This window comes from Mobula birostris, chromosome 25 (assembly GCF_030028105.1).
Source record: "Mobula birostris isolate sMobBir1 chromosome 25, sMobBir1.hap1, whole genome shotgun sequence".
Lineage (NCBI taxonomy): Eukaryota > Metazoa > Chordata > Chondrichthyes > Myliobatiformes > Myliobatidae > Mobula > Mobula birostris.
This window is the reverse complement of record NC_092394.1, coordinates 35,413,841-35,438,420: the sequence shown is the minus strand read 5'-3', so window position 1 is coordinate 35,438,420 and position 24,580 is coordinate 35,413,841. Positions and strand designations below refer to the sequence as shown.

The 24,580-nt window shown below is 41.0% G+C and overlaps 1 protein-coding gene across 1 annotated transcript in view; it reads left to right on the top strand.

Moving 5' to 3' along the window:
* The first annotated feature begins 230 nt into the window (after positions 1–230).
* caln1 (calneuron 1) overlaps positions 231–24,580 on the top strand; it is a 452,672-nt gene continuing 428,322 nt past the window's right edge. Inside the window, exon 1 of the mRNA XM_072243140.1 lies at positions 231–348. Within this exon, the coding sequence (XP_072099241.1) occupies positions 231–348 (118 nt within the window). The remainder of the gene's footprint in view (positions 349–24,580) is intronic.

Sequence of the window (24,580 nt, the reverse complement as noted above, 5' to 3'; positions counted from 1 at the left end):
CAAGTGCAGGCTCTCGTAACAAGTGAGACATGGTCAGCCGCCCTTTACTGGAAACCCTCGGCACCTTGCTGGTGCAGGAAGTTAGAGATGGTTCTCAACCAGTCCTCCCTTCCCTCCGCTTGGCCGAAAGATATTTTGCGTCCGACCGAACCAGAATGGGGCTGGAGACACCCTGCGAGTTCCCCCAGGGCTGACCATTGCATTTTGATTTCTCTTGCAGAGGGGTGAAGATGCCTTTCCACCCTGTCCATACGGGCCTCTTGTATAAAGGGAATTACCTGAGCGGATCGCTGTCCGACGGCAGCGAGAGCGAACAGTTGGCCAACATTTCAGAGGAGGAACTGGATGGTAGGAGCTTTTACTTGGTCAATCGTTGCAACAAGCGTGCGGGTTCTGACAATGTTCTTCCTGTTTAGTGAATTCACAGTTGGTAGGAACCTGGTCCGGGCTTGCGTGTAATTCGCAAAAATGATATGTTTGTCTTTGTGAGTGAATATGGAAGATATGGAACTTTGTTGCAATAGACTGACCCATTTGGACAGAATGGCCTTACCCACGCTTTGCTTTCAGTGTAATTCCGGTAGGAAAATGCAACAGGAAGCAGGTTGACATGTCAGTGCTGTTGACGGTCAACTTTTGATGCAAAGGGAAATCAACAATTGCGTGAAAAAGATTTGCATCTCGAATTGCACCCACTGTACGTTAAAATGCAATATCCCAGTGCATTTTGTTCTCAAGCGCAGTAGATGGGGCGTTAAGAAAGATGCAGCAAGTAACTTCGGTGCTGGAAATGAAATATTTTCTTTTTTAAAAAAGAATTTCGAACCAAATTCCAACTCGTATATGTTTAACAATCTAAATTAAGAGGTTAAAGGTGCTCAATTTGTGATTTTTATCGGCGGTATCGTAGCAAAGTCGTTTCGGCAGGGAAGCAAATGTTCGAGATGAACTTGGTAATTTTAAACACAAGTGTTCTCCGCAGAAACTATTCTCGGTTTTGCCCCTACTCGTAAGTGAATTTCTTTAACATGACTGCGAATGTTATATAACTCGGTGACATGATCGCGGAGCTATGGACAGATTTACAGCGATTTCCCAAGGGTTAACTTATTATTCTAAGTGTGCTCGTCCCAGCAGACCTTTAACGTGTACAAAGAATCCGATGTAATAAGGTCACTCTTAATTAAGATCGGGATAGGTAGTGCTCATTATTTTCGGCTTCAGGAATCCCTCTACTGATAAAGGGCAGATTATTAATTCATGAATAATACATTTATGATTTAGTCTTCATCGTTAATTTTGCTTTCTTTTTACCAGGAATTAAAGCTTCTAGTAATATATTCAATTTGTTACGAAAAATGTTCTTACATTTGAAGAACTACAGTTGGAATTTAGGTAATAAATATTAAAAGATTTCTTTCTACTCCAAGAATGCAAGGACTGAATTGCACGTACAGTTTGTTCCATTTTAATTCAAAATGAAAGAAAAAAAACCATAGTTGTTATTTAATTCATCACCTAAACCCTGTATCTAAAGAATGAGTACATTAAAAATGTTATTTCAATCTTAGCTTTGAAAGCTGCAAGAAGAACCAAAAAAATAACAGGAGTAAACTAATTTGCTCCTGGAAATATTGCAACCCTGATTTAAAGGGGAAGATCAGAATCAGGTTTAATATCACTGACATATTGTGAAATTTGCTCTTCTGCGACAGTGGTACAGTGCAATACATAAAAACTATAAAGTACAATAAGAAATATATGTATATATCTTATAAATATATATTTTAAATTGCAAAAATAGTGAGGTAGTGTTCATGGGTGGGTTTACTGTCCATTCAGAAATCTAATGGCAGAGGGGAAGAAGCTGTTCCTAAAACACTGGGTGTGTGTACCTCCTGTACCTCCTCCCTGATGGTAGCAATGAGAAGAGGGCACGTCCTGGGTGATGAGGACCCTTAATGATGGATGCTGCCTTTTTGTGGCCTCTCCAGTTAAGGCGTTCTCCATGCTGGGAGGCTGGTGCCCATGATGGAGCTGGTTGAGTTTGCAGCCATATGCAACTTTTTCCAATCCAGTGCGGTGTCCTCTCCATACCAGACAGTGATGTAATCAGCTGGCATGCACACCATGCTGCATCTGTAGAAATTTGCTGGAGTCTGGTGTCATACCAAATTTCCTCAAACTTTGGATGAAATATAGCTGCTAATGTACCTTCTTTGTAATTGCTTCAAAATGTTGGGCCCATTTTTCTGGAGTTCCTTAATCCCACAGATAAATATAAATACCTTTATAACCATCAGATTGAGCAAGCAATGGATAAAATGATGTGTTGTAGATGTCTTTATCTCCTTTCATATGTTATACATCTGCAGGAATAGATGATACGGTATTTCAAAGCGAATTATTCTTGTAGTCAGATAAGAAAATGACTTAACAGCTATGATAGTTTATCAAGATGATTTAAATGACGTAACCACAATTTAAAGCAGCAGCATCTAGAAAAGCACTCCTTTGCTTTTGGGAATGAGCTTAATGTAAATAAAAAATTGGCAATGTTCTTGGGTTTTAGAAACAAAATTCAAAGAGTCCAGAGCCCAATAAAGTTGCAAAAGAATAAAAAAAAGAAAGAAAAACACCAGGACAGAGGGGGCAGATGTAGATGTTTGAGTTTTGGCACTGTTTGTGTTGATGAGTTGAATATTCCACTATGTCTGTTAACTACACAAGATACTGGCAGATTATAGAAAGCACAGCCAAACTCAAAAGAAACCCTTATGCCGTGTGCAGTAATAAGACTGTACAAACTTAACATTAAAGGAGGCTATTTAGCCTTTCATGTCAGCATGAGCTCTTTGCTGTAACACCCTGTCTGTGTGTGTTTTGCTCTACTTCAAATGACTACCCACTTCCTTAGCGCAAAAGTCTCTGCCTCAGCTGCTTTTCAGAGTGACGAATTCCACCAAGTCTTTATGTGAGGACATTTCCCTTAATCTTTTTACTCCCTATATCAACGATCCCTGTATACCAACTTTAAGCAGAGGAAGTAAACTTCCACTCCGTCCAATTTCTCAGAATTTAGAAATAAATCTTTTAAACCTCCTAGTCTCTTGTTCTCCAAAGAAAATAATCTCTCAGCTTCAGCGCCTCCCTCCTAACTGCAGCTTCCTGTCCCTAGATTAATTTGTATTCTGTAGCTTTAGTCATTTTTATAATGGAGTGCCTGAAATTGCAAAACATATCTGATACCTTTTTAATACCTTGCCTGGAAGCATTGCCTCTGATAATGCAACACATCTCCAGTGCTGCGTTAGTGACTGTGTACAGCAGTGAAGTTCTCAAGAGAGATTTGAATCTATAGAAGTTTGACTGTATTGGTGATATTGACAATCCATATCTGAATGCTATCTGTAATAAGGTAGCACAACATAAGTGTCACTGTTTATAATGGAATTATTTTAATCAGGGAGCTTATTTGAACAAAGAATTGTATATAATAAATCAGATTTACGTTAGTTTCTACATGCATCAGAATAACAATTACTCCACATGTTATCATTAAAGATATATGCAAAAAAATGCATAGAGATAAAAAAGGCAGGATTATGCAAATTACATTCCAGGATCCTTGCAGGAATCTGTGTTTGAAAGGTCAGTGATAAGGCACTAAACCTGTTGTGCAGTTTGTCCTCCTTTTGATCAGGGTTTCCTGGTAGGACTGTGCAAATGATGAAAAAGGCCTGAAGTTGGTTTGCAATTTTAATGAAAGTATCATTTGCACGAGGCCAGAAGGGTTGAGTGTGGAAGACTCACTTGCAGTAGAGTTGAAAATAAACTGGGTGATACTCTGGCACAGCCTGTCTGCCAAGGGATAGTCACCTTACTCACTGCTTCTGTATGTCTATGGGACCATGGTGGTTCCTACTATGAGTCTTGAGCTGCCCAAACTTTCTGCGCTCCCATATCATTATTTCTCCTCCCTCTCATTCTACTCTGCTGCCATATAGTTACCAATTAGATATTTGGTCTGAAAACATCCTTGAACTGCTCACTCCACTCACTGCTATACTGCTACAAACTCATCCTTGGAACTTATTGCAAATATGCCAGATCGGGTTTGAAGTAAATTACTAACATTGTTCATGTGTATCCATGCAAGCAGACAGGTAAATTGATTCATTCTTAATCGCCTTTAATAAGATAGCTTTCTTCTTGTTGTTCTTTACTTTTTCCATATATTTGGAGAGCCAGAAGCTCCCACAGCAACATTGAAAACCACAGAAGGAATCTAGTCATTTTTCCTGTAACAGTGTGGGTTTCTCCTGGAAGCTATGATTTCCTCTCACATCCAAAATAAGTGGGGCTGTCAGGTTAAATGGGCAGTCTGAATAGTCCCTTGTGTGTAGATGAGTGATAGCATCTGAGAGAAGTTGATGGAAAAATGAAGTGAACAAGAAAGTAATTAGTGTAGCTGGAGATGCTTAATGGCCATATGGAGTAAATGGTCTAAATTGTCTACTTATGTGCTGTACATTTTTCCAACAATAATTCACTTGCAAGCATAATATTTATTTTATAATTGTTAAAAGAGCTAAAAGCAAAACAATTGAGGAGGGGGAGAGAATATCATGTGCGCAAATAATGGGTAGTATCTGAAAGAAATGTAAGGTAGGGAATAGATAATATCCCTTTATGTGCTGAGATATCTGCTGTACATTTCTAATGTCATTCCAGATTTTCACGAGAGTTTTTGTGAATACATTGAAGGACAGAATTTAATTCTTTCAAAGAATGTGGGTGACTCTGGGAAGGCCAATATTTGGTACCTATGTCTAATGATCCTTGAACTGAGTTGAAAGTTAGTTACATAGTTAGTCAGTCTTATGGTTTTTATATTCTGTGTTGTCACCCATTCTTTCTCGTTGTTTTATTGTGCCAGGAGGGAGGGTTTGACAGGGTGGTCAATGTTCCTCTTGCATTTTTGTTAGTTTTTTTTTGCGAGGGAGGGGAATTTGGGGGATGATCTTGTTGCATTTTGTGCTGGAGAGGGGGGTTTGGGGGGAGTTGTTGATCATGTTGCTGTTCTATCCTAGTGCAAGGGTGGTATGGGTTCGTCGTTTCTCCCTGAACTAACTTCCACGGTCTATCTTTGTTTTGCGGCTATCTGGAGAAGATGAATCTCAGAGTTGTATACTGCATACATATTTTGATAATAAATGAACCTTCGAACCTCTGAAGAGCCAACTATATTGGAGTAGTTCTGGGGTCACATAAAAGTCAAAAGATTCCTTCCTAAAGCACATTAGTGAACTTAAGGCTTCAACACAATCACACATCCAAACAATGCAAAGAATTCAGTAGAAACATAAATGGTGAGCATTTCCTCAATGCAGAGTCAATATTATTTAAGTGCCTTTATGAAAAGTGAAGCATAGGAGGGTTATTTATCAAAACTCAGTGATAGCCATATTAGGAAAGGTGATCAAATGCTTGATCAAACTGCTGATTTTTAAGGAATTTCTCTGAGGAAGTAGATGAGGTAGAGATGAGGGGAGATTAACACGGGAAGTGTAAAGGCTCAGAAGACAGGTGGCTGCTGAATGAAAGAGAATAATGTTTGGCTGATTTGATAGTTAAATATGCATAGGGGTGAGGTATTGAGGATTCCAGATAATGAATATCATGGACTAGACCCCTGGGTCTGTGTTCAATTAATAAGGGACACAGTGGTGATTTTTTCCCTGTTTCTCTGGGGTTAGACAGGATACATTTAAACTGCTTTTCTGACTTTCAATTTCCACACTGGAATACACATGGTGGCAGCTGAAGGATAGGTTAAGCCTGGTGATATTGACAATCCATTTCTGAATGCCACCTGGGCAAAGTTCTGGAGGTCTGCAGATGATCATGGAATTTAATCCTCACATGAATCACTGCCTTGGGTAAAATAGGAAGCGCAAGAGAAGGAATCAGAGGGAAATTGAAAATAACCATTCTGTCTTTGCTATGGACATAATTCACTTTGTTTAAAGAATGAAAACTAGTAACATGTAATCAGATTTATGACTAGATTCCAAGCTGTTCAATTGCCCTGTAATATTCCTCAGAAAAAAAATGGTGCGAAGAAGCTTGGCATAAACTGTGAATAGTGAGATAACATGAAAGCAGCCTTCAGTATTGATTCATGTTTATCAGATGAACTCCACCAGCATCTAGTGCTAAATCTAATAAGCGTAACAGAAATACAGACTAATTAAGTATCCTTATTAATATGTAATAAGTGAGCCTTTGATCGCTCATCCCGTCTCAAAATGCTGAGAGTAAGTTCAGATGTGCTTCTCCTGTGAATACAGCACAGAGTCTTTTTCACATTAATAACCTTGGCAAACATGTGGCATTCAACTATCAATAATTGTTGATGTCTCTTGTTATTAGATAACTGAAAGGGAGGTGTAGATGTTGAACATCATTATTAATTTATGCATATTGTGATTTGTGGTCCATTTCAGGACATGTTTTTCTTTTCTCTGTTATTTATTTCGAATCTAAGAATGTATGCAAAATATTCCACCAGAAAAATACTTGGTGCCTATATTTCTAGGAAGTCATTTGTTAATTGTGACCAGAACAGAATGTAATTTATGGAAGTTTATTATTTAATGCAAACCCCTGTGTCAGCATTTGGGATTTAGCAATTCTTATATACAATTAACTCTAATGCAATGATAAAGCCTCTTAAGTAATTATTTTAGTCAATTAAATAAAAACGTTATCATCCAGTTTTCCATATTTAAATTTCATAATGCAGTTTTGGAAGTATGTTCTTGGAATGGATTACTGCAGATACTGATTAAAAGCTGGAAAATACTCAACAGGTCAGGTAGCATCTGTGGAGAGAGAAGAGGTGTTAATGTAACTGATCTGAAATATTAACTTTGTTTCTCTCTCCCCACAGATGTTGCCTGAACTGCTGAATGTTTTGAACACTTCTTATTTTTAGTTTGGAAATATTGACTTTGAAAAATGTTAATGTATTATATGTGTAAATGAATGTTGGAGCAAACTTTACATGTTCCGAAGTTTCTCCAGTACTGATGAAGAGCGGAATCAAATTCAGTTTCTAGTTTTGACATAGGACATAACAGCACATAGACAAAAAAACTGAGGAATCTGGAACTGGAACAGAAAATAATAGGGACTTGAGATCATTAGAGATAGAAGTAGAAATGTGCATTTCCAGCACTTGAGCTTGCTCCAATATTCAGCAAGTTCATGGCTGACCTTCACCTCAACACCATTTTCTTACCCAGTCCCCATAGTTTGGGGTTCCACTAATATCCAGAAACACATCAATCTCAGCTTTCAGTGCCGTCAATAACTGAGCCCGCACAGTCTGTTAAGGTAGAGAATTTCAAGGGTTCGGCATCCTCTGAAAGGGAAAAAAAAATTCAGTTTTAAATTGGCAGCTTCTCATTCTGAGAGTTTGACTCTGTTGTATTCCTCAGCTCTGGTAAACACCCTTGCTACATTCACTCTGTCAAATTCTCTGTGTTTTGTATGTCACCTCTCATTCTTCTAAACTCAAGGCCCAATTTATTCCATATTTCCTCATATGACAGTCCTACACCATTCCAGGAACTAGTTTGGTGAGTCTTCACTGCATGTCCTCTAAACCAGGTCCCTTTCTGATTGCTTCTTGCACCTGCATGTTAGCTATCAGTTATGTCTCTGCAGGAACTCTTTGGTCCCTTTGAGCACCTTGCACTCAGCACGCCAGGCAACTTTTGCATAAAGAGAAACTGACAGAGTCTTGAGCCAATGATCTTTCACCAGAGTTGCCAGAAGTTGAAAATGCAATGGATTCCAAGTACATTCAGAAACAGGGAAAGGAGGAAATGAGGTATATGATGGGTAAAAGGGACAGGTGCATGATGGGAGAGACTAAACAACAAAACAGATGATGATGGTAACAGGACAGATAAAGAAACCAAGAATGGATGAAGAGGAGTCTTACCGAGCAACAGAGATACTATTCAACACGGGAACCACTATTTACTTTTTTGTAATATTGGGATAAGTGGAACAGAAGAAATATATAGCTCAGTTTATTTACTTTCTTGAAAATATCATTGGCGTCAGGTGGAGGGTGCAACTAACAACTGCGTATTCTACTTCAAGCCATTTGCTTCCTGTGGATGTTCTATTACCCTGAAGTACTTCCTGTCATTGTGGTTTTTCTTCCTATGATTTATCTGCAAGTTCTTTCCAATGGATTATCTTGTAGTTGCAACAAGTAACTTATTTCTTCTGATAGAAGAAGAGTTTACTGACTTGTTCCTGTATCTAAATAGACAACACTCGACCTACTAGTGTTCTTAAAATTCACTTATGTTCCCGATATACAGTAGTGACTTGGGTGATCATAAGATCATATGATATAGGAGCTGAAGTAGGCCATTCGGCCCATCGAGTCTGCTCTGCCATTTAATCATGGGCTGATCCAATTCTTGCAGTTATCCCCACACCCCTGCATTCACCCCATACCCTTTGATGCCCTGGCTAATCAAGAACCTATCTATCTCTGGCTTAAATACACCCAATGACTTTGCCTCCACAGCCGCTCGTGGCAACAAATTCCACAGATTTACCACCCTCTGACTAAAGTAATTTCTCTGTATCTCAGTTCTAAATGGACGCTCTTAAATCCTGAAGTTGTGCGCCCTTGTCCTAGAATCCCCTACTGTGGGAAATAACTTTGCCATAACTAATCTGTTTAGGCCTTTTAACAGTCAGAATGTTTCTATGAGATCCCCCCTCATTCTCTTGAACTCCAGGGAATACAGCTCAAGAGCTGCCAGACGTTCCTCATATGGTAACCCTTTCATTCTTGGAATCATTCTTGTGAATCTGCTCTGAATCCTCTCCAATGTCAGTATATCCCATCTACATCAACGGAACTGTAGTGGAGCGTGTATCAAGCTTCAAATTCCTTGGTGTTCACATTTCCGAGGATCTCACCTGGTCCCTGAACTCCTCCATCCTGATCAAAAAGGCGCAACAGTGCCTTTATTTCCTCAGGAGCATGAAGAAAGCTCATCTCTGTCCCAGGATACTGATGGATTTTTACCGCTGTACCGTTGAGAGCATACTCACCAACTGCATCTCAGTGTGGTATGGCAATTGTCCCGTATTGGACCACAAAGCACTCCAGCGTGTGGTGAAAACTGCCCAGCCGATTATCGGCACCCAATTGCCCACCATTGGGAACATATACCATAAACATTGCCTAGGCAGGGTGAAAAGCATTATCAGGGATGCATCTCACCCTAACCATGGACTTTTTACTCTCCTCCCATCCGGTAGGTGCTATAGGAGCCTCCGCTCCTGCACCAGCAGGCACAGGAAGAACTTCCTCCTTGAGGCTGTGACACTGCTGAACCTCTCATCACAGCGCTAAGCAGTATTGCATCCATATTGTACTGTCTCAGTACTTTTATATTTGTGTGCTGTAGCAATTTTTTTATTCACAGTTATTTTGTAAATAACACTATTTGTATTTCTGGTCAGATGCTAAGTGCATTTCATTGGCTTTGTATCTGTACTCGGCACAATGACAATAAAATTGAATCTAAACAAACCTAATCTAATCTAATCTAAAATAATGAGCCCAAAACTGCACACAATACTCCAAGTGTGGTCTCACGAGTGCCTTATAGAGCGTCAACATCACATCCCTGCTCTTATATTCTATACCTCTAGAAATGAATGGCAACATTGCATTCACCTTCTTCACAACCAACTCAACCTGGAGGTTAACCTTTAGGGTATCCTGCACAAGGACTCTCAAGTCCCATTGCATCTCTGCATTTTGAATTCTCTCCCCATCTAAATAATAGTCTGCCCATTTATTTCTTCCACCAAAGTGCATGAGCATACACTTTCCAACATTATGTAATTCGCCACTTCTTTGCTCATTCCCCTAAACTATTTAAATCTCTCTGCAGGCTCTCTGTTTCCTCAACACTACCCACTCCTTCACCTATCTTTGTATCATTGTCAAATTTAGCCACAAATCCATTAATACCCTCATCCAAATCATTGACATACATTGTAAAAAGCAGCAGTCCCAGCACCAACCCTGTGAAACTCCACTGGTAACCGGCAGCCAGGCAGAATAGGATCCCTTTATTCCCACTCTCTGTTTTCTGCTGATCAGCCAATGCTCCATCCATGCCTGCAACTTCCCTGTAATTCCATGGGCTCTTATCTCGCTAAGCAGCCTCATGTGCGGCACCTTGTCAAAGGCCTTCTGAAAATCCAAGTACACCACATCTACTGCATCGCGTTTGTCTACCCTGCCTGTAATTTCCTCAAAGAATTGCAGTAGGGTTTTCAGGCATGATTTTCCTTTCAGGAAACCATGCTGGCTTTGGCCAATTTTGTCATGTGCCTCCAGCTACTCCGTAATCTCATCCCTGACAATGGATACCAACAACTTCCCAACCACTGATGTCAGGCTAACAGGTCTATAGTTTCCTTTCTGCTACCTCTCACTCCTCTTAAATAGCGGAGTAACATTTGCAATTTTCCAGTCATCCGGTACAATGTCAGAATCTATCGATTCTTGAAAGATCATTGTTAATGCCTCCGCAATCTCTCCAGCTACTTCCTTCAGAACCTAAGGGTGCATTCCATCAGGTCCAGGAGATTTATCCACCCTCAGACCATTAAGCTTCCTGAGCACCATCTCAGTCGTAATTTTCACTGCACAAACTTTACTTCCCTGACACTCCTGAATGTCCGGTATACTACAGACATCTTCCACTGTGAAGACTGCAAAATACGCATTCAGTTCCTCTGCCATCTCTGCATCTCTCATTCCAATATCTCCAGCATCATTTTCTATTGGTCCTATATCTAACCTCGACTCTCTTTTGCCCTTTATATACTTAAAAAAGCTTCTAGTATCTTTGATATTAGTCGCCAGCTTCCTATCATAATTCATCTTTTCCTTCCTAATGACCTTCTTTTCCTTCTGCAAGTTTTTAAAAGTTTCCCAATCCTCTATCTTCCCACTAGCTCTGGCTTCCTTGTAGGCCCCCTCTTTTGCTTTTACTTTGGCTCTGACTTCACTTGTCAGCCACGGTAGTGTCCTTCTTCCCTTTGAAAATTTCTTCTTATTTGCAATATATCTCTCTTGCACTTCCCTCATTTTTCACAGAAATTCCAGCCATTGCTGCTCTGCTGTCCTTCCTGTAAATGTCCCTTTCCAGTTAACTTTGGCCAGTTCCCCTCTTATGCCATTGTAATTTCCTTTATTCCACTGAAATACCGACACATTGGATTTTATTTTTTCCCTCTCAGATTTCAATGTGAACTTGATCATATTGTGATCACTGTTCCCTAAGTGTTCCTTAACCTTAAGCTCTCTTATCACCTCTGGATCACTTCATAACACCCTAACCAGCACAGCCGATCCCCTAGTGGGCTCAACAAAAAGCTGTTTTAAAAAGCCATCCCTTAGACATTCTACAGATTCTCTCTCTTGAGGTCCAGTACTGACCTAGTTTTCCCAATCCACTTTCATGTTAAAGTCCCCAATGCTTATCATGACATTGTCCTTCTGACATGTCTTTTCTATCTCCTGCTGTAATTTGTAATTCACATCCTGGCTGCTGTTTGGAGGCCTGTATACAACTGTCATTAGGGTCTTTTTACCCTTGCCATTTCTTAACTCAACCCATAGAGACTCTACACCTTCCAATCCTATGTCATCTCTTTCTATTGATTTAATATTATTTCTTATATACAGAGCCACACCACCCCCTCTGCCTACTAATGTATCTTTCCAATACACCGTATATCCTTGGACGTTCAACTCCCAATGGCAGCCATCCTTTAGCCAAATTTCAGAGATGGCCACAATGTCATATTTGCCAATCAAGATTGTCCATTTTATTCCTTATGCTGTGTATAACACTTTCACTCCAGTATTTGTTGCTTTTTGATTTAACTGCCTCATGCCTCTATTGCCCTGTAACTCATGCCACTGGCTGTGATTAAGCCTCATCTCCTGCCTGTTCTTTCTATAATTTCTGTTGCATGCTATTTCTCATTTATTTCTGTTTTCCCCTTCCTCAACCCTATCACTCCAGTTCCCATTCCCCTGCCAAATTAGTTTTCTAACAGCTCTATTAAATGTGCCCGCTAGGATATTGGACCCCTTTGGGTTCAGATGTAACCCATCCTTTTTGTACAGGTCGTACCTCCCCCAGAAGATGCCCCAATGATCCAGGAATCTGAAGCCCTGCTCCCTACACCAGTCTCTCAGCCACACATTAACATGCCTGATCATAATATTCTTGCACTCATTAGCATGTGGCACAGGCAGCAATCCTGAGATTACTATCCTAGAGGTCTGCTTTTCAGCTTCCTACCTAACTCCCTGAATTCTCCCTTCAGGACCTCCTCCCGTTTTCTACTTATGTCATTGGTACCAATGTGTACCAAGACTTCTGGCTGTTCATTCCCTTCCTTCAGAATACTCTACACCCGATCAGAGACATCTCGTACCCTGGCACCTGGGAGACAACACACCACGCGGGTATCTCTATCAGGCTGACAGAACCTCCTGTCTGTTCCCCCCCCCCCACTGTGGAATCCCCTATGACTACCACATTCCTCATTTTCTTCTTTCCCTTCTGCACCACGGAACCAGGCTCAGTGCCAGCGACCCGATCGCCGTGGTCGTCCTTGGTCAGGTCATCCCCCTCAACCACATCCAAAACAAAGTAACGAATACTGAGCAAAATTATGATAATTCCTCAATATCCGTGTAAAGACTTGATCTTCTGTGACAGCTCTTAACTGTAGAGGGGGTGTAAAGAATTATCTGCCAGGACAATACCAAAGGTTGGACCTGTTTAGGGTAGAGAAGATAACTTATAGAGGTCTTTATTATTACGAAGGAATTATTTTTGGGAGAATAGTTAGACCACTTACACTTGTGGTGGAGAGCAGAACCCCAGAGGATTATCAGCATAAAAGATGGAATTTGGGGGGAAGTATCTTTACTCAGGGACTGATGGGAGTGGAAATATGGCAAGTTGTTGAGGTGAGCAGGTTAGATACTTACAGAAGGAAGTTGGGTGCACAAATGAGGGAAAATGGAATAGTGAGTTACCATAGATGAGTTGCATAGGACCAATGGGTTTGGATTCAAGTGAAGCATGTATGCCTAGGCCCAATAGTTCGTTTCTGTATAAAGTTGATGCTTGTCATATGAGCCTTTCTTCAATCGTCACCCAGTACTAAATTGCACAGTATTTTATGTTTTATGCTTTTCAAATACAATTGCATCAAGCTTTGTTTAAAATATATCTAAACAATCTTCTGACCCATGGGCTTGCTCCATGAGTGTAAGAGACCGCCTCAGCACCACAGCACAACATCGTTTAAGATAGGCAGAATTGTGGAGTTCTTGTTGATCACCGCCATTGTAAATAATTGACTTAATTCTTCTAACCTGAGTCTGGTGTTTTTGCTGCAGGATAGAATGTAAGTTGGCTTTCCAACTGATTGCTTCTTTGCTTTGACTCATCTTTCTTCCTTGCTGCTTCATAGATTCACAATGTATCCTACAACCTGAGCAGTCTGCAAATGACTACTTGTGGTAGACCTGATAATTTTCCAACTTTTATGCAAGCTAATGGAGGCTATGCACGGTTTGCATCTAGCCACTCTAGTAAATTGAATAGTGTTGGTCTTTGAGCAATTCACTAAGTCTACTTGTTTATTAGATAGCACCATATTCCTTTTAAACATGTCAGTGTGCTTGTTGGTGGATTGCAATCTGCTTTCTCTATCAGACAGCCTCTCCTGCAAGTCTGCTTTTCTGCTTTATTTTCAGTTGATTGCATTTGAAGTCGAGCTATGTTTCATTTTCCCTCATTTGTAGATTGATTTAAGTAATGCAATGCAGTTTGCTACTTTCCTCAGAACCACCGCCAAGTCTAATGATTTTTGTTGAACCCTTGCTGTGAGCAGGTGTCGGGTCCTTAAAGGTTGATCAGAACTGAGTTTTTCTGTTTTCTCTTGCATTCTGCAGGGGGCATCGGTTAGCAGGGTCATCCATTTGTTTTCTTTGGATTTCATTATTCAACAAAAACAAAGTAACTAATCTCATTAATCAGCTGTTCTGTTTTTAGTCAATTATTTTAAACTCCCTTTTATTTCATTACTGAAAGTTTTTTCCTTGTTTTTTTTTGATTTGAAGTTTTATAAAGAGGATTATACCTGAAAACATTGAGTAAAGTTAGTATTTACCTGAAAATTGTTAAGGAGATTAATGTGAATTTGTACTATGCAAGCCATATCTCATGTACTTCAGAAATGAAGGAAACGTGTGTCTGGAAGAAGATGGTGCCAGGCGAACAATATGACCAAGGGCAACATCCTCCAGACGGTTCACAAATCTACTTCTTTCACTTCTTTTCCCTCCGAATGTGGCTCTGCTACTGTTGGTGATGTGTTTTCGGGTCGACTGAGCAGTTCCCGAGGGTATTCTGTGAGGCGTGCTGCCTCGAAGCCGTGAAGCCTGGAGACAGGCCGTGAGCCCATGATTGACTCCACTTCTTGCCAATCCGCTGATTAAAATGCTGAAATCATTAAGGTGAATGTGGAAGGTGAGGGGGGAGTTCAGCATTGTCTACCTGACTCTTGTTCCCTGCTGCTGAAGGAAGGTCTGTCCCCCTCACGCTTACTGGTCCTGGAGGAAGGTCCCTGCATTTGGATGGCCTCTCTCTCCCTTGATGGTGTCGGAGGATGCTGCTGAAGTTCGGGGTCTTGGGCAAGGTTTAAGCGACCTGGTTTGTAGATAGGACTCTGTAGTTCACCTCATGATGTCTTTCTGGTTTCCAGTCACTCCTCTTTTTTTTGTTGCTATTTTGGGTGATTTTAAATTGGGGTAGTCTACAGATAATGAAAACTATGCTGAACCAAATATGCCTGAAGTCTTGATTTTTTATTTAATATTCTGTGTTTCTTGCTTGTTTTTTTTTGTTGTTGCTGTTTGCATGATTAGTTTTTTTTTGTGCAGGGTGGTTGATGTTTTTCTTTGAATGGCTTCCATGATTTCTTTGTTTTGTGACTGTCTGTGCAGAAGACAAATCTCAGGGTTGAATACTGCATACATGCTTTGATTATAAATGTACTTTGAACTTGGTGTAAATGGATCCTGAAAAGCAGTGTGAAAAGTTGCTGACAAGCTGTGTGAGGATATTGCAGGGAATGTGGTGTGTAGATGACAGGTTACTGTCTTGAGAAATTGGGAGGTATAAACAGTGGTATCCATGGGAATCATTCTGAAGTTATACCACAGTATACATAAGTCAGCTGGACTTGTCTTACAGGGTCTATGTCAAAACGTTCTGATGAAACAAATTAGAAGACTGGGCAGATGATTTTCAAAAAAAAAAGAGGTAAAATGTTTGCTAATATTTAATGGAAAGAAAAAGACACAATAGAAGGAAATTATAAATTCAAACATTCAAATCTTTTAAAAAGTATGATTGTATATTAACAGCATTGTTTTCAAATTTTTTTTCTAAAATATTATAATAAAGTATTCAGTGGTATTTCTTGTTTTGTTAATTGCCAGTAAGTTGCTGCTTGCCTTCTGCAACACCATCTTAAACCAGAAGCTTCGGGCCTTGTGTCTGCAGACTCCGTGACGTTTGTTCCACTTTGCGCTGAACTGAGCCTGAGGCTGTGGCCTGCTCTGACTGCTCCGGGCTTCGCATCTGATGACTCACTTTAATTCTAAATGCTATTTGCTTACTTTTGATTGCACAATTTGTTTTCTCTCTGTCTCTCTTTCTCCCCCCCCCCCCACACACACACACACACACACTCACACTAGGCAATTGTCATTTTTTTATAGGTTCTTTTATGTTTCTTTGTTTTTGTGGCTGGCAGGCGACGAATCTCAAGCTTGTCTATTGTATATATATTTTGATAAATGTACTTTGAACTTTAAACTTTAAACTAAGATCCTAGATTTTAAAGCTTAGGGTGTAGAATACAGTAGAAAAGAGATCAGATTATAGTTGAAATACTGTATCTAGTTTGATCACTTTCCATTACTGGGATATGGGGGCCACGGCAAGAGCACAGTAGAGATTAATTTAGACAATACTAGATATTGAAGGCTTTTGTTATTCACAGAGACAGAAAAATGGTTTTCTATTCATTAAAGAAGATCAATAGATTTCTAAAAATCTATGTACAAGAAGCTCAAAATGATGAGTGGGCAGTTTGGGAGTTTAATTTACACATGGTAGTTGGGACACTTGTCTTCTGGAAGCAGTGAGTGAAAGCAAAAATTATTAAAAAAAATAAAACAAGTATTAAACGGTATGGGAAATAAGTAGGAGAAAAAATTTGACAGGAACATAATCTGGCCCTATTGAGGTGAATGGTTGCCGCCATTGTTATCAAACTCAAAGTCCCAATATTAAATCAAGGTGCACCTGAGACATGGAGAGGGAGGGAAAGTCCCATGAATATTTGCTTTTGGTATGCTGGCCTTTATAAATCAGAGCATTGAGTATAGGAGTTGGGATGTAATGTTGAAATTGTACAAAGCATTGGTGAGGCCAAATTGGGAGTATTGTGTACAGTTCTGGTCACCGAATTATAGGAAAGATGTCAATAAAATTGAGAGAGTACAGAGAAGGTTTACTAGAATGTTACCTGGGTTTCATCACTTAAGTTACAGAGAAAGGTTGAACAAGTTGGGTCTTTATTCTTTGGAACGTAGAAGGTTGAGGGGGGACTTGATAGAGGTATTTAAAATTATGAGGGGGATAGATAGAGTTGAAGTGGATAAGTTTTTTTCCATTGAGAGTGGGGGAGATTCAAACAAGAGGACATGAGTTGAGAGTTAAAGGGCAAAAGTTTAGGGGTAAAATGAGGGGGAACTTCTTTACTCAGAGAGTGGTAGCTGTGTGGAATGAGCTTCCAGCAGAAGTGGTTGAGGCAGTTTCGATGTTGTCATTTAAAGTTAAACTGGATAGCTATATGGACAGGAAAGGAATGGAGGGTTATGGGCTGAGTGCAGGTCGGTGGGACTAGGTGAGAGTAAGAGTTCGGCATGGACGAGAAGGGCCGAGATGGCCTGTTTCCATGCTGTAATTGTTATATGGTTATATGGTTATAATATTCAACATAAAACCGGGGCTCATTCCATTCCTGGGCTACATCTATATTTTACTCTCTACCCAAACCAGAGGGAATGATACAAGGCTTGGTGGTGAGAGTGTGGCGAATTTGATGGCAGACCAATGACATTCTAATTCCAAGACAGTGTTCAAGACAATCACTTGCACCGTTCGTTCGACAACCTACGGCCACCAACGCCTTCCTGTAACTGGTGGCAATATGGTCCCCAACAAGTTCAGCTCCACCACCTCTGAGCAACTTACTAGTGGGGTAGATCTGCAGAACATGGTGTTCTTAATCCAGCAGTGTCTTGCAATCATAAAGAAGATGGAAAGGATGAGCAATTACACCTTTGTTTGGGCCCAGAGAGGCCGCTGCTGCCAAGAATGCCACCATCTTTCTGGAACATCTGATTAGCGGTGTTTTTTGCAGGAAGGTTTGGCGCTGCCAAGGGATGATGACTACAGGATCAAATACACATTTCAGCACTGGTAACACCCTAGTTAAGACAATCTGAGATAAGCTGACTCTCCCCTTTTCCACCCCATGGTCCAGACTAGCTCAGTCATGAAAGAGTCTTGTGCAAGAACCCATTGTGGGTCTGGATCGTGTCATGATTATTGCCTTACCCACTTCCCCACCCATAGGGTTGGGGTTGAAACGGAACCTTGTGATAGTAGGCTAAGTGAAGGGTAGTAGTAAGTTACAGGCAGAGTTCTTTAGGCTGCAGCTTGTAGATGATCAATGAAAGGGTGTTGACTTTCTCCATAAGTATGTGAAATACTTGCTGCCAAGCCGGGGTTCTTGACCATGGCTCCACAGTCCCCTTGCTTAATGGTATTGGTCCATGGCATAAAAAAGGTTGGTCACCTCTACTGTGAAGGGATGTAAGAAACTGTGCAGTTGGGCCAAGAATAAACAATGTATTATGTATAAAAAAGAAATGCAACCTATCTCTTGAATTGAGAAAACCATGAAAGGTTGAATTATAGGTTTGTGAATGTGCTTTGTGTTCCGCTTTGCCTCCACACGTGCTGATTGACCTGCTGAGTTCCTCCAGCAGTTTGCTTTTTACCTTCTGCAACTGCTTTGCTTTCTTTTATTCTTCACTTATCAAACAAGCTAATTAATTTACCTGACTCCATGTGAAGCGTTCAACTGATTTTATAGATCCTGTTCTGAGTAAGGACTCTTCAGCTTGTCTATGTGGTATTTCACATATAAGAATCAATAAGTTTTATATCACCAGTATTCTAAAAGTGTACATAGATTTCTTCTTATCTCACTTCTATAATTTTGCCTTGTATATCATGAGCAAGTTTGATATATTATGTGTTGCAATTATAAAAACATACTTCCTGTTAATGGCAGGTACTCTGTAACCTTGGTTGTTTTTAAGCTCATGGACCACTTTTACCACCTGTTTTACCATCTGTTCCACTACCTTTTATCTCTCTAAATGACTTGTGACTCAAGTGAATTAATGTTGACTATTGTCAGTACTCGATTACTCTTGCTCCATTTTTTTTTTTCAGAGTCGGATTCAGATCAGTTTATTGCCATTTACAACCAGTTGTGGGTTGGGTTGTGCTCCAACATGGGCACAACACATCCCACCATAGAAGATATCTGCATAAGATGGTGCCGCAAGAAGGCAGAATCCATCATTAAGGACCCTCGCCACTGGGGGCAACCCCTCTTCTCATTACTACCGTGTGGGAGGAGGTATGGGAGCCTGAAGACACACACTCAACATTGACTTCTCAAACTTCCGCTAATGCCCCACTTCCCCCTCGTACCCCATCAGTTATTTATTTATATACACACATTCTTTCTCCCTCCTTTTTCTCCATCTGTCCCTCTGACTATACTCCTTGCCCATCCTCTGGGTTCCCCCCCTCCCCCCTTTCCTTCTCCCTGGGCCTCCTGTCCCATGATCCTCTCATATCCCCTTTGCCAATCACCTGTCCAGCTCTTGGCTCCATCCCTCCCCATCCTGTCTTCTCCTATCATTTCAGATCTCCCCCTCCCCGTCCCACTTTCAAATCTCTTACTAGCTCTTCTCTTAGTTAGTCCTGACGAAGGGTCTCGGCCCGAAACGCCGACTGTACCTCTTCCTAGAGATGCTGCCTGGCCTGCTGCGTTCACTAGCAACTTTGATGTGTGTTGCTTGAATTTCCAGCATCTGCAGAATTCCTCGTGTTTGCGTCTCAACATTTTAGAAACTGCTTCTTCCTTTCTGGCAACAGATTTCTGAACAGTCCTTAACACCACCTCACTATTCCTCGTTTGGACTAGTCAATTATTTTATTTAACATAGTGATTTTTATATCCTGTACTTGTATTTCTGCCACAACACAAAAAAAAGAAATTTGTCAGTGATAGTGAACTTGATTTTGAGTGTAATGAAGTTCCTTGTTCGTGTAAAGGTCACAAAGTAAACAGTATACACGATGAGAATAAATTCCGCCCAGAGGGCAAAACGACAAAATGGAGCAAAGATAGCAGTGTAGTCTGCAGCGCAAAAAAATCTGAAGTACACAATAATGGAACCTACTTACTTACTGCCCGTTATCCCGTTGGTGGTTTTCAAGACTTCCTTCATCATGTCAGTGGCGTATTCTCGGTTTTCACTACTGTCAGTCATGCAAGTCCTGTATGGAGACTCAGGAATACCATTACACTCAGTTGTAGAAGGGTTCTTCAGTGCTTTTTCTGTAACAATTTTGTTTTACCTGTCAGATTTGTTAGCCCTGAGCTGAACCCCCAAGCCTGGAGGACCGGTGGACCACTCTTGGTCTGTCCTGTAATCATTGACCTATTTGGCATGGGTGACCCTACCAAGAGCCAAAGCATAAAGCCCTGACTCCAGCCTACATAGCTCTCTGGGTCATTGAAGCATGGCAAGCCTCCAAACCAGGACAAGGTTGAGGTCGTCTTGGAGGAATGGAATAGCAGAGAGATAGAATTAAGAATCTGAGAACATCAGGCAGGGGATGTGAAAGAAGTGATCAGTTCAGAAGTCTGACAGCAGTGGGGATGGAGTTGTTCTTAAACCTGGTCTTTAAGGCTCTGAAGCTCCTGCGTCATCTCCCAGAGAGCAGAAGAAAGAATATAGAGCACTGAAACATGCCCATATATCTCCAAGTACCAATCTATGTTAATCTCATTTACCAGTTTTGGACCAGAGCCTTCAAGGAGCACTTGATGATTTAAGTGATTCTTTAGATATTGTACCTGCCTCTGCTGTAGCTGCGTCCTGCTAGAATTTCAAATATGTCATGGGCGTTTGTACCCAGTAACTGAAACAACTGCTCAGAAAGTTGATGAGATGAGAGGTTTAGTGAGGACGCAGTGGCTGAGCTTTGCCATGTCCCTCAGGTAGGTCTCTGCCAACATTTACAATTGGGCTCCATTGATAACACAGTCAAGGTCAACACTGCATCAAATATTACATTTCTGAACCACAGGGCATCAGGGAAAGCTCTACACAGCGGTGATGTGACTGATCATTATTCAGGAGCGACCATGAATTTATTAAAACTTCCTGCTGAACGTGAACAGCAAGTGATTGGAAATACTTTTTTTAACTTTACATGTGATTAATGCCATCTCCTTGGCCATAAGCTAGAGGCCTTCTTAAAATATCCTTGAGTACAGTACAGGTGACAAGGAAGCTTTTTGAGCCATGCCTTCCTTATCCACTGGGAAAAAGCCAGCCCTCTTCAGTGATAGGTAACCATATCCTTGTGACCACAAACAGAAACATCTTCAGCTACAGTTAATAGCCAATACTATATGAAACTTGAGAAAACATCCATAATGTCAGAAGAAAGAGTAGCTCACATTTATGTGCCTGTTACTCTAGTAGCGCTTATATATAGTGAGCAGTTGGGTCAACAGATTGTTCTTCTAGATGTGGGACTGTTGACAGTTACTTGTGTCAAGCTGTGATATTCTCTGCAGAGTTACTGTAACCCCTCGTCTGCTTCTGTGAAGTGATATTCCCCAGGTCGGGCCTCTCCCTCTATCTACAGCCTTGTATGATCTTAGACATGTTACAACTCTACTGCTTTCTGTCGCATCTAGTGTGAGACTGCTCAAGCCTTTTTCCTCACTGTCTCCAACTGTGTGTTTGGGCAGTTCTTTGTGGTATTTCAGTCATCCTCTATTGCCTGTTCCTACTTGCCCTCCTATGCTCCGTAAATCTTTCTGTTGTTCAATGTTTAAATTTCAAATTTATTGTCAAAGTAGGTATACTACATACAACCTTGCGATTCATCTTCTCACAGGCACCCGCAAAACAAAGAAACACAATGGAATCCATGAAAAACTGCACACGACAAAGACTGACAAACTTCCAATGTAAAAAAAAAGGACAAATCATGCAAATAGTTTTTTTTTAAGTAAAGAAATAACACATAGAACATGAGCTGCAGAGTCCCTGAAACTGAATACACAGCTGCAGAATTAGTTCAGCACTTAGGCAAATGAAGTCAGTGCATGAGCCTGATGACTGCAGGACAACAACTGTTCCTAACCTGGTGGTGTGAGACTGAAGACTCCTGTACCTCTCGCCTGAGGGTAGCAGCGAAAAGAGAGAGAGGGAAGTGGGTCAAATGCAGACAGATGACACTGAACACCGGTTCATTTTTGGGGGGACTGACAGGTGAAAAAGGAATCATGGATGGTAGTTTGCCTCGCAGGTGCTAGGGTCTGCGATGTTTCTGAACGCGTCCACAATATCCTTAAAAGGGAGGGTGAGCAGCCAGAAGTCGTGGTACAGATTGGGTTCAACAACATAGCTGGAAAAAGGGAGGAGGCCCTGAAAGAAGAATACAGTGAGTTAGGAAGGAAGCTGAGAAACAGGACCTCAAGAGTAGTAATCTTGGGATTGTTGCCAATGCCACACGACGGTGAGGATGGAATAGAATGAGGTGGCAGATAAATGCATGGAGCAGGGGGCAGGGATTCAGATTTCTGGATAATTGGGACCTCTTCTGGGGCAGGTGGAACCTGTACAAAAGGGATGGGTTGCACTTCAGTCCGAGGGGGACCAATATTCTTGCAGGCAGGTTTACTAGAGTAGTTGGGAGTGGTTTAAACTAATATGGCAGTGGGATGAGAACCAATGTGACGGAGCTGAGGATGAGGCAGCATGATTACAAGTAGATGATGGATGCAACATGATTGTAAGGAAGGACAAGCCAATGATTGGGTACAAATGCAGACAGAACAAAGAGTTAAGTTGTACCATAGTGGCAAAATTCGCAAGGGTGAAGAATGCAGGACTGAAGGTGCTGTATTTGAATACGCGTAGCATTGGGAATAAGGTGGGCAAACTTGTAGTGCAATTAGAGATTGGTTGGTATGACATTGTGGGCATCACTGAGTTGTGGCTGAAAGTAGGCCACAGTTGGGAACTAAAATCGAAAGATATTCTTTGTATCGAAAAGACAGGCAGGAAGGTATAGGTGGTAGTGTGGCTCTGTTGGTAAGTGATACATCTTTTGAAAGAGATGGCATAGGGTCAGGGAAAGTTGAATCTTTGTGGGTGGAGTTAAGAAGCTGCAAGGGTAAAAAAAAACATTATGGGAATCATATATAAGCCTCCAAATAGTAGCCAAGATGTGGGGTTGAGTTTGCAAAGGGAGCTGGAAAGGGAACGTAATAAGGGTAATGACACAATTATGATAGGGGATCTCAATATGCAAGGGGACAGGGAAAATCAGGTTGGTGTCGGATTGCAAGAGATGGAATTTGTTGAATGGCTTCAAGATGGCTTGAGCCTACTCAGGGAAAGGCTATCTTAGATTTGGTGTTGTGTAATAACCCAGGTCTTATCAGGGAGCTTAATGTAAAGGAACCCTTAGGAGGCAGTGATCATAATATGATTGAATTCATGCTGGAATTTGAGAGGGAGAAGCATAAGTCACATGTATCAGTATTGCAATGGAATGAAAGGAATTACAGAGGCAAGAGAGAGGAGCTTGCCCCGGTGGATTGGAGGAGGATATTGGTGAGGATGATGGCAGAAGGTTCTGGGGTAGATATGCTTCAAGGCGCAGGATAGATACTTCCCACAGAGGAGGAAGTTCTCAAATGGCAGGGGTAGGCAATTGTGGCTGACAAGGGAAGTTAGGACTGCATAAAAGCCAAGGGAAGGACATATAAGGTAGCAAAAGTGAGTGGGAGTTTCGATGATTGGGAAGCTTTTAAAATCCAACAAAAGACAACTAAAAAAGCTATAAGAAAGGAAAAGATGAAATATGAGGGCAAACTAGCCAATAACAATAAAGCAGGATACCAGAAGTTTTTTCATTTATATAGAGTAAAAGGGAGATGAGAGTTGATATTGGATCACTGGAAAATAATGCTGGTGAGGTAGTAATGGGGGACAAAGAAATGGCAGATGAACTTAATGGGTAGTTTGCATCAGTCTTCAATGTGGAAGACACCAGCAGTGTGCCAGAGGTCAGTGAGTGTCAGGGAGCTGGAGTACATGCCATTGCTATTATAAAGGAAAATGTGCTAGGCAAGCTCAAAGGTCTTAAGGTGGATAAGTCACCTGGACCAGATGGACTACATCCCAGCGTCCTGAGAATGTTGCTGAAGAGATACTGGATGCTTTGGTCATGATCTTGCAAGAATCACTTGATTCTGGCTTGGCCAAGAGGACTGGAAGATTGTAAATGCCACTCCACTCTTTAAGAAGGGAGGAAAGAAAAAGAAAGGAAATTATAGGCCAATTAGTCTAACCTCAGTGATTGGGAAAATGTTGGAGTCCATTATTAACGATGAGGTTTTGGGGTACTTGGAGACTATGATAAAATAAGTCAAAGTCAGCATGGTTTCTGTAAAAGGAAATCTTACCTGACAAATCTGTTAGAGTTCTTTGAGGAAGTAACAAGCAGGGTGGACAAAGGAGAGGTAGTAGATGTCATTTACTTATATTTTCAGAAAGCGTTTGATAAGGTGCCTCATATGAAGCTGCTTAACGAGATAAAATCCTATGGTGTTACAGGGAAGGTAGTGGCATAGATAGAGGAATGGCTGACAGGTAGGAGGAAGTGAGTGAGAATAAAGGGGGCCTTTTCTGGTTGGCTGCCAGTGACTAGTGATGTTCCTCATGGGTTAGTATTGGGACCACTACTTTTCACATTGTTTGTCAGTAATTTTGATAATGCAGTTGATAGCTTTGTGCAAAGTTTGTGGATGATACAAAGGTAGATGGAGGGATAGGTAGTTCTGAGGAAGCAATGCGATTGAAGCAGGATGAATGGGGAGAATGGCCAAAAAAGTGGTAAATGGAATACAGTGTTGGGAAATGTACAATAATGCATTTTGGTAAAAGAAAAAA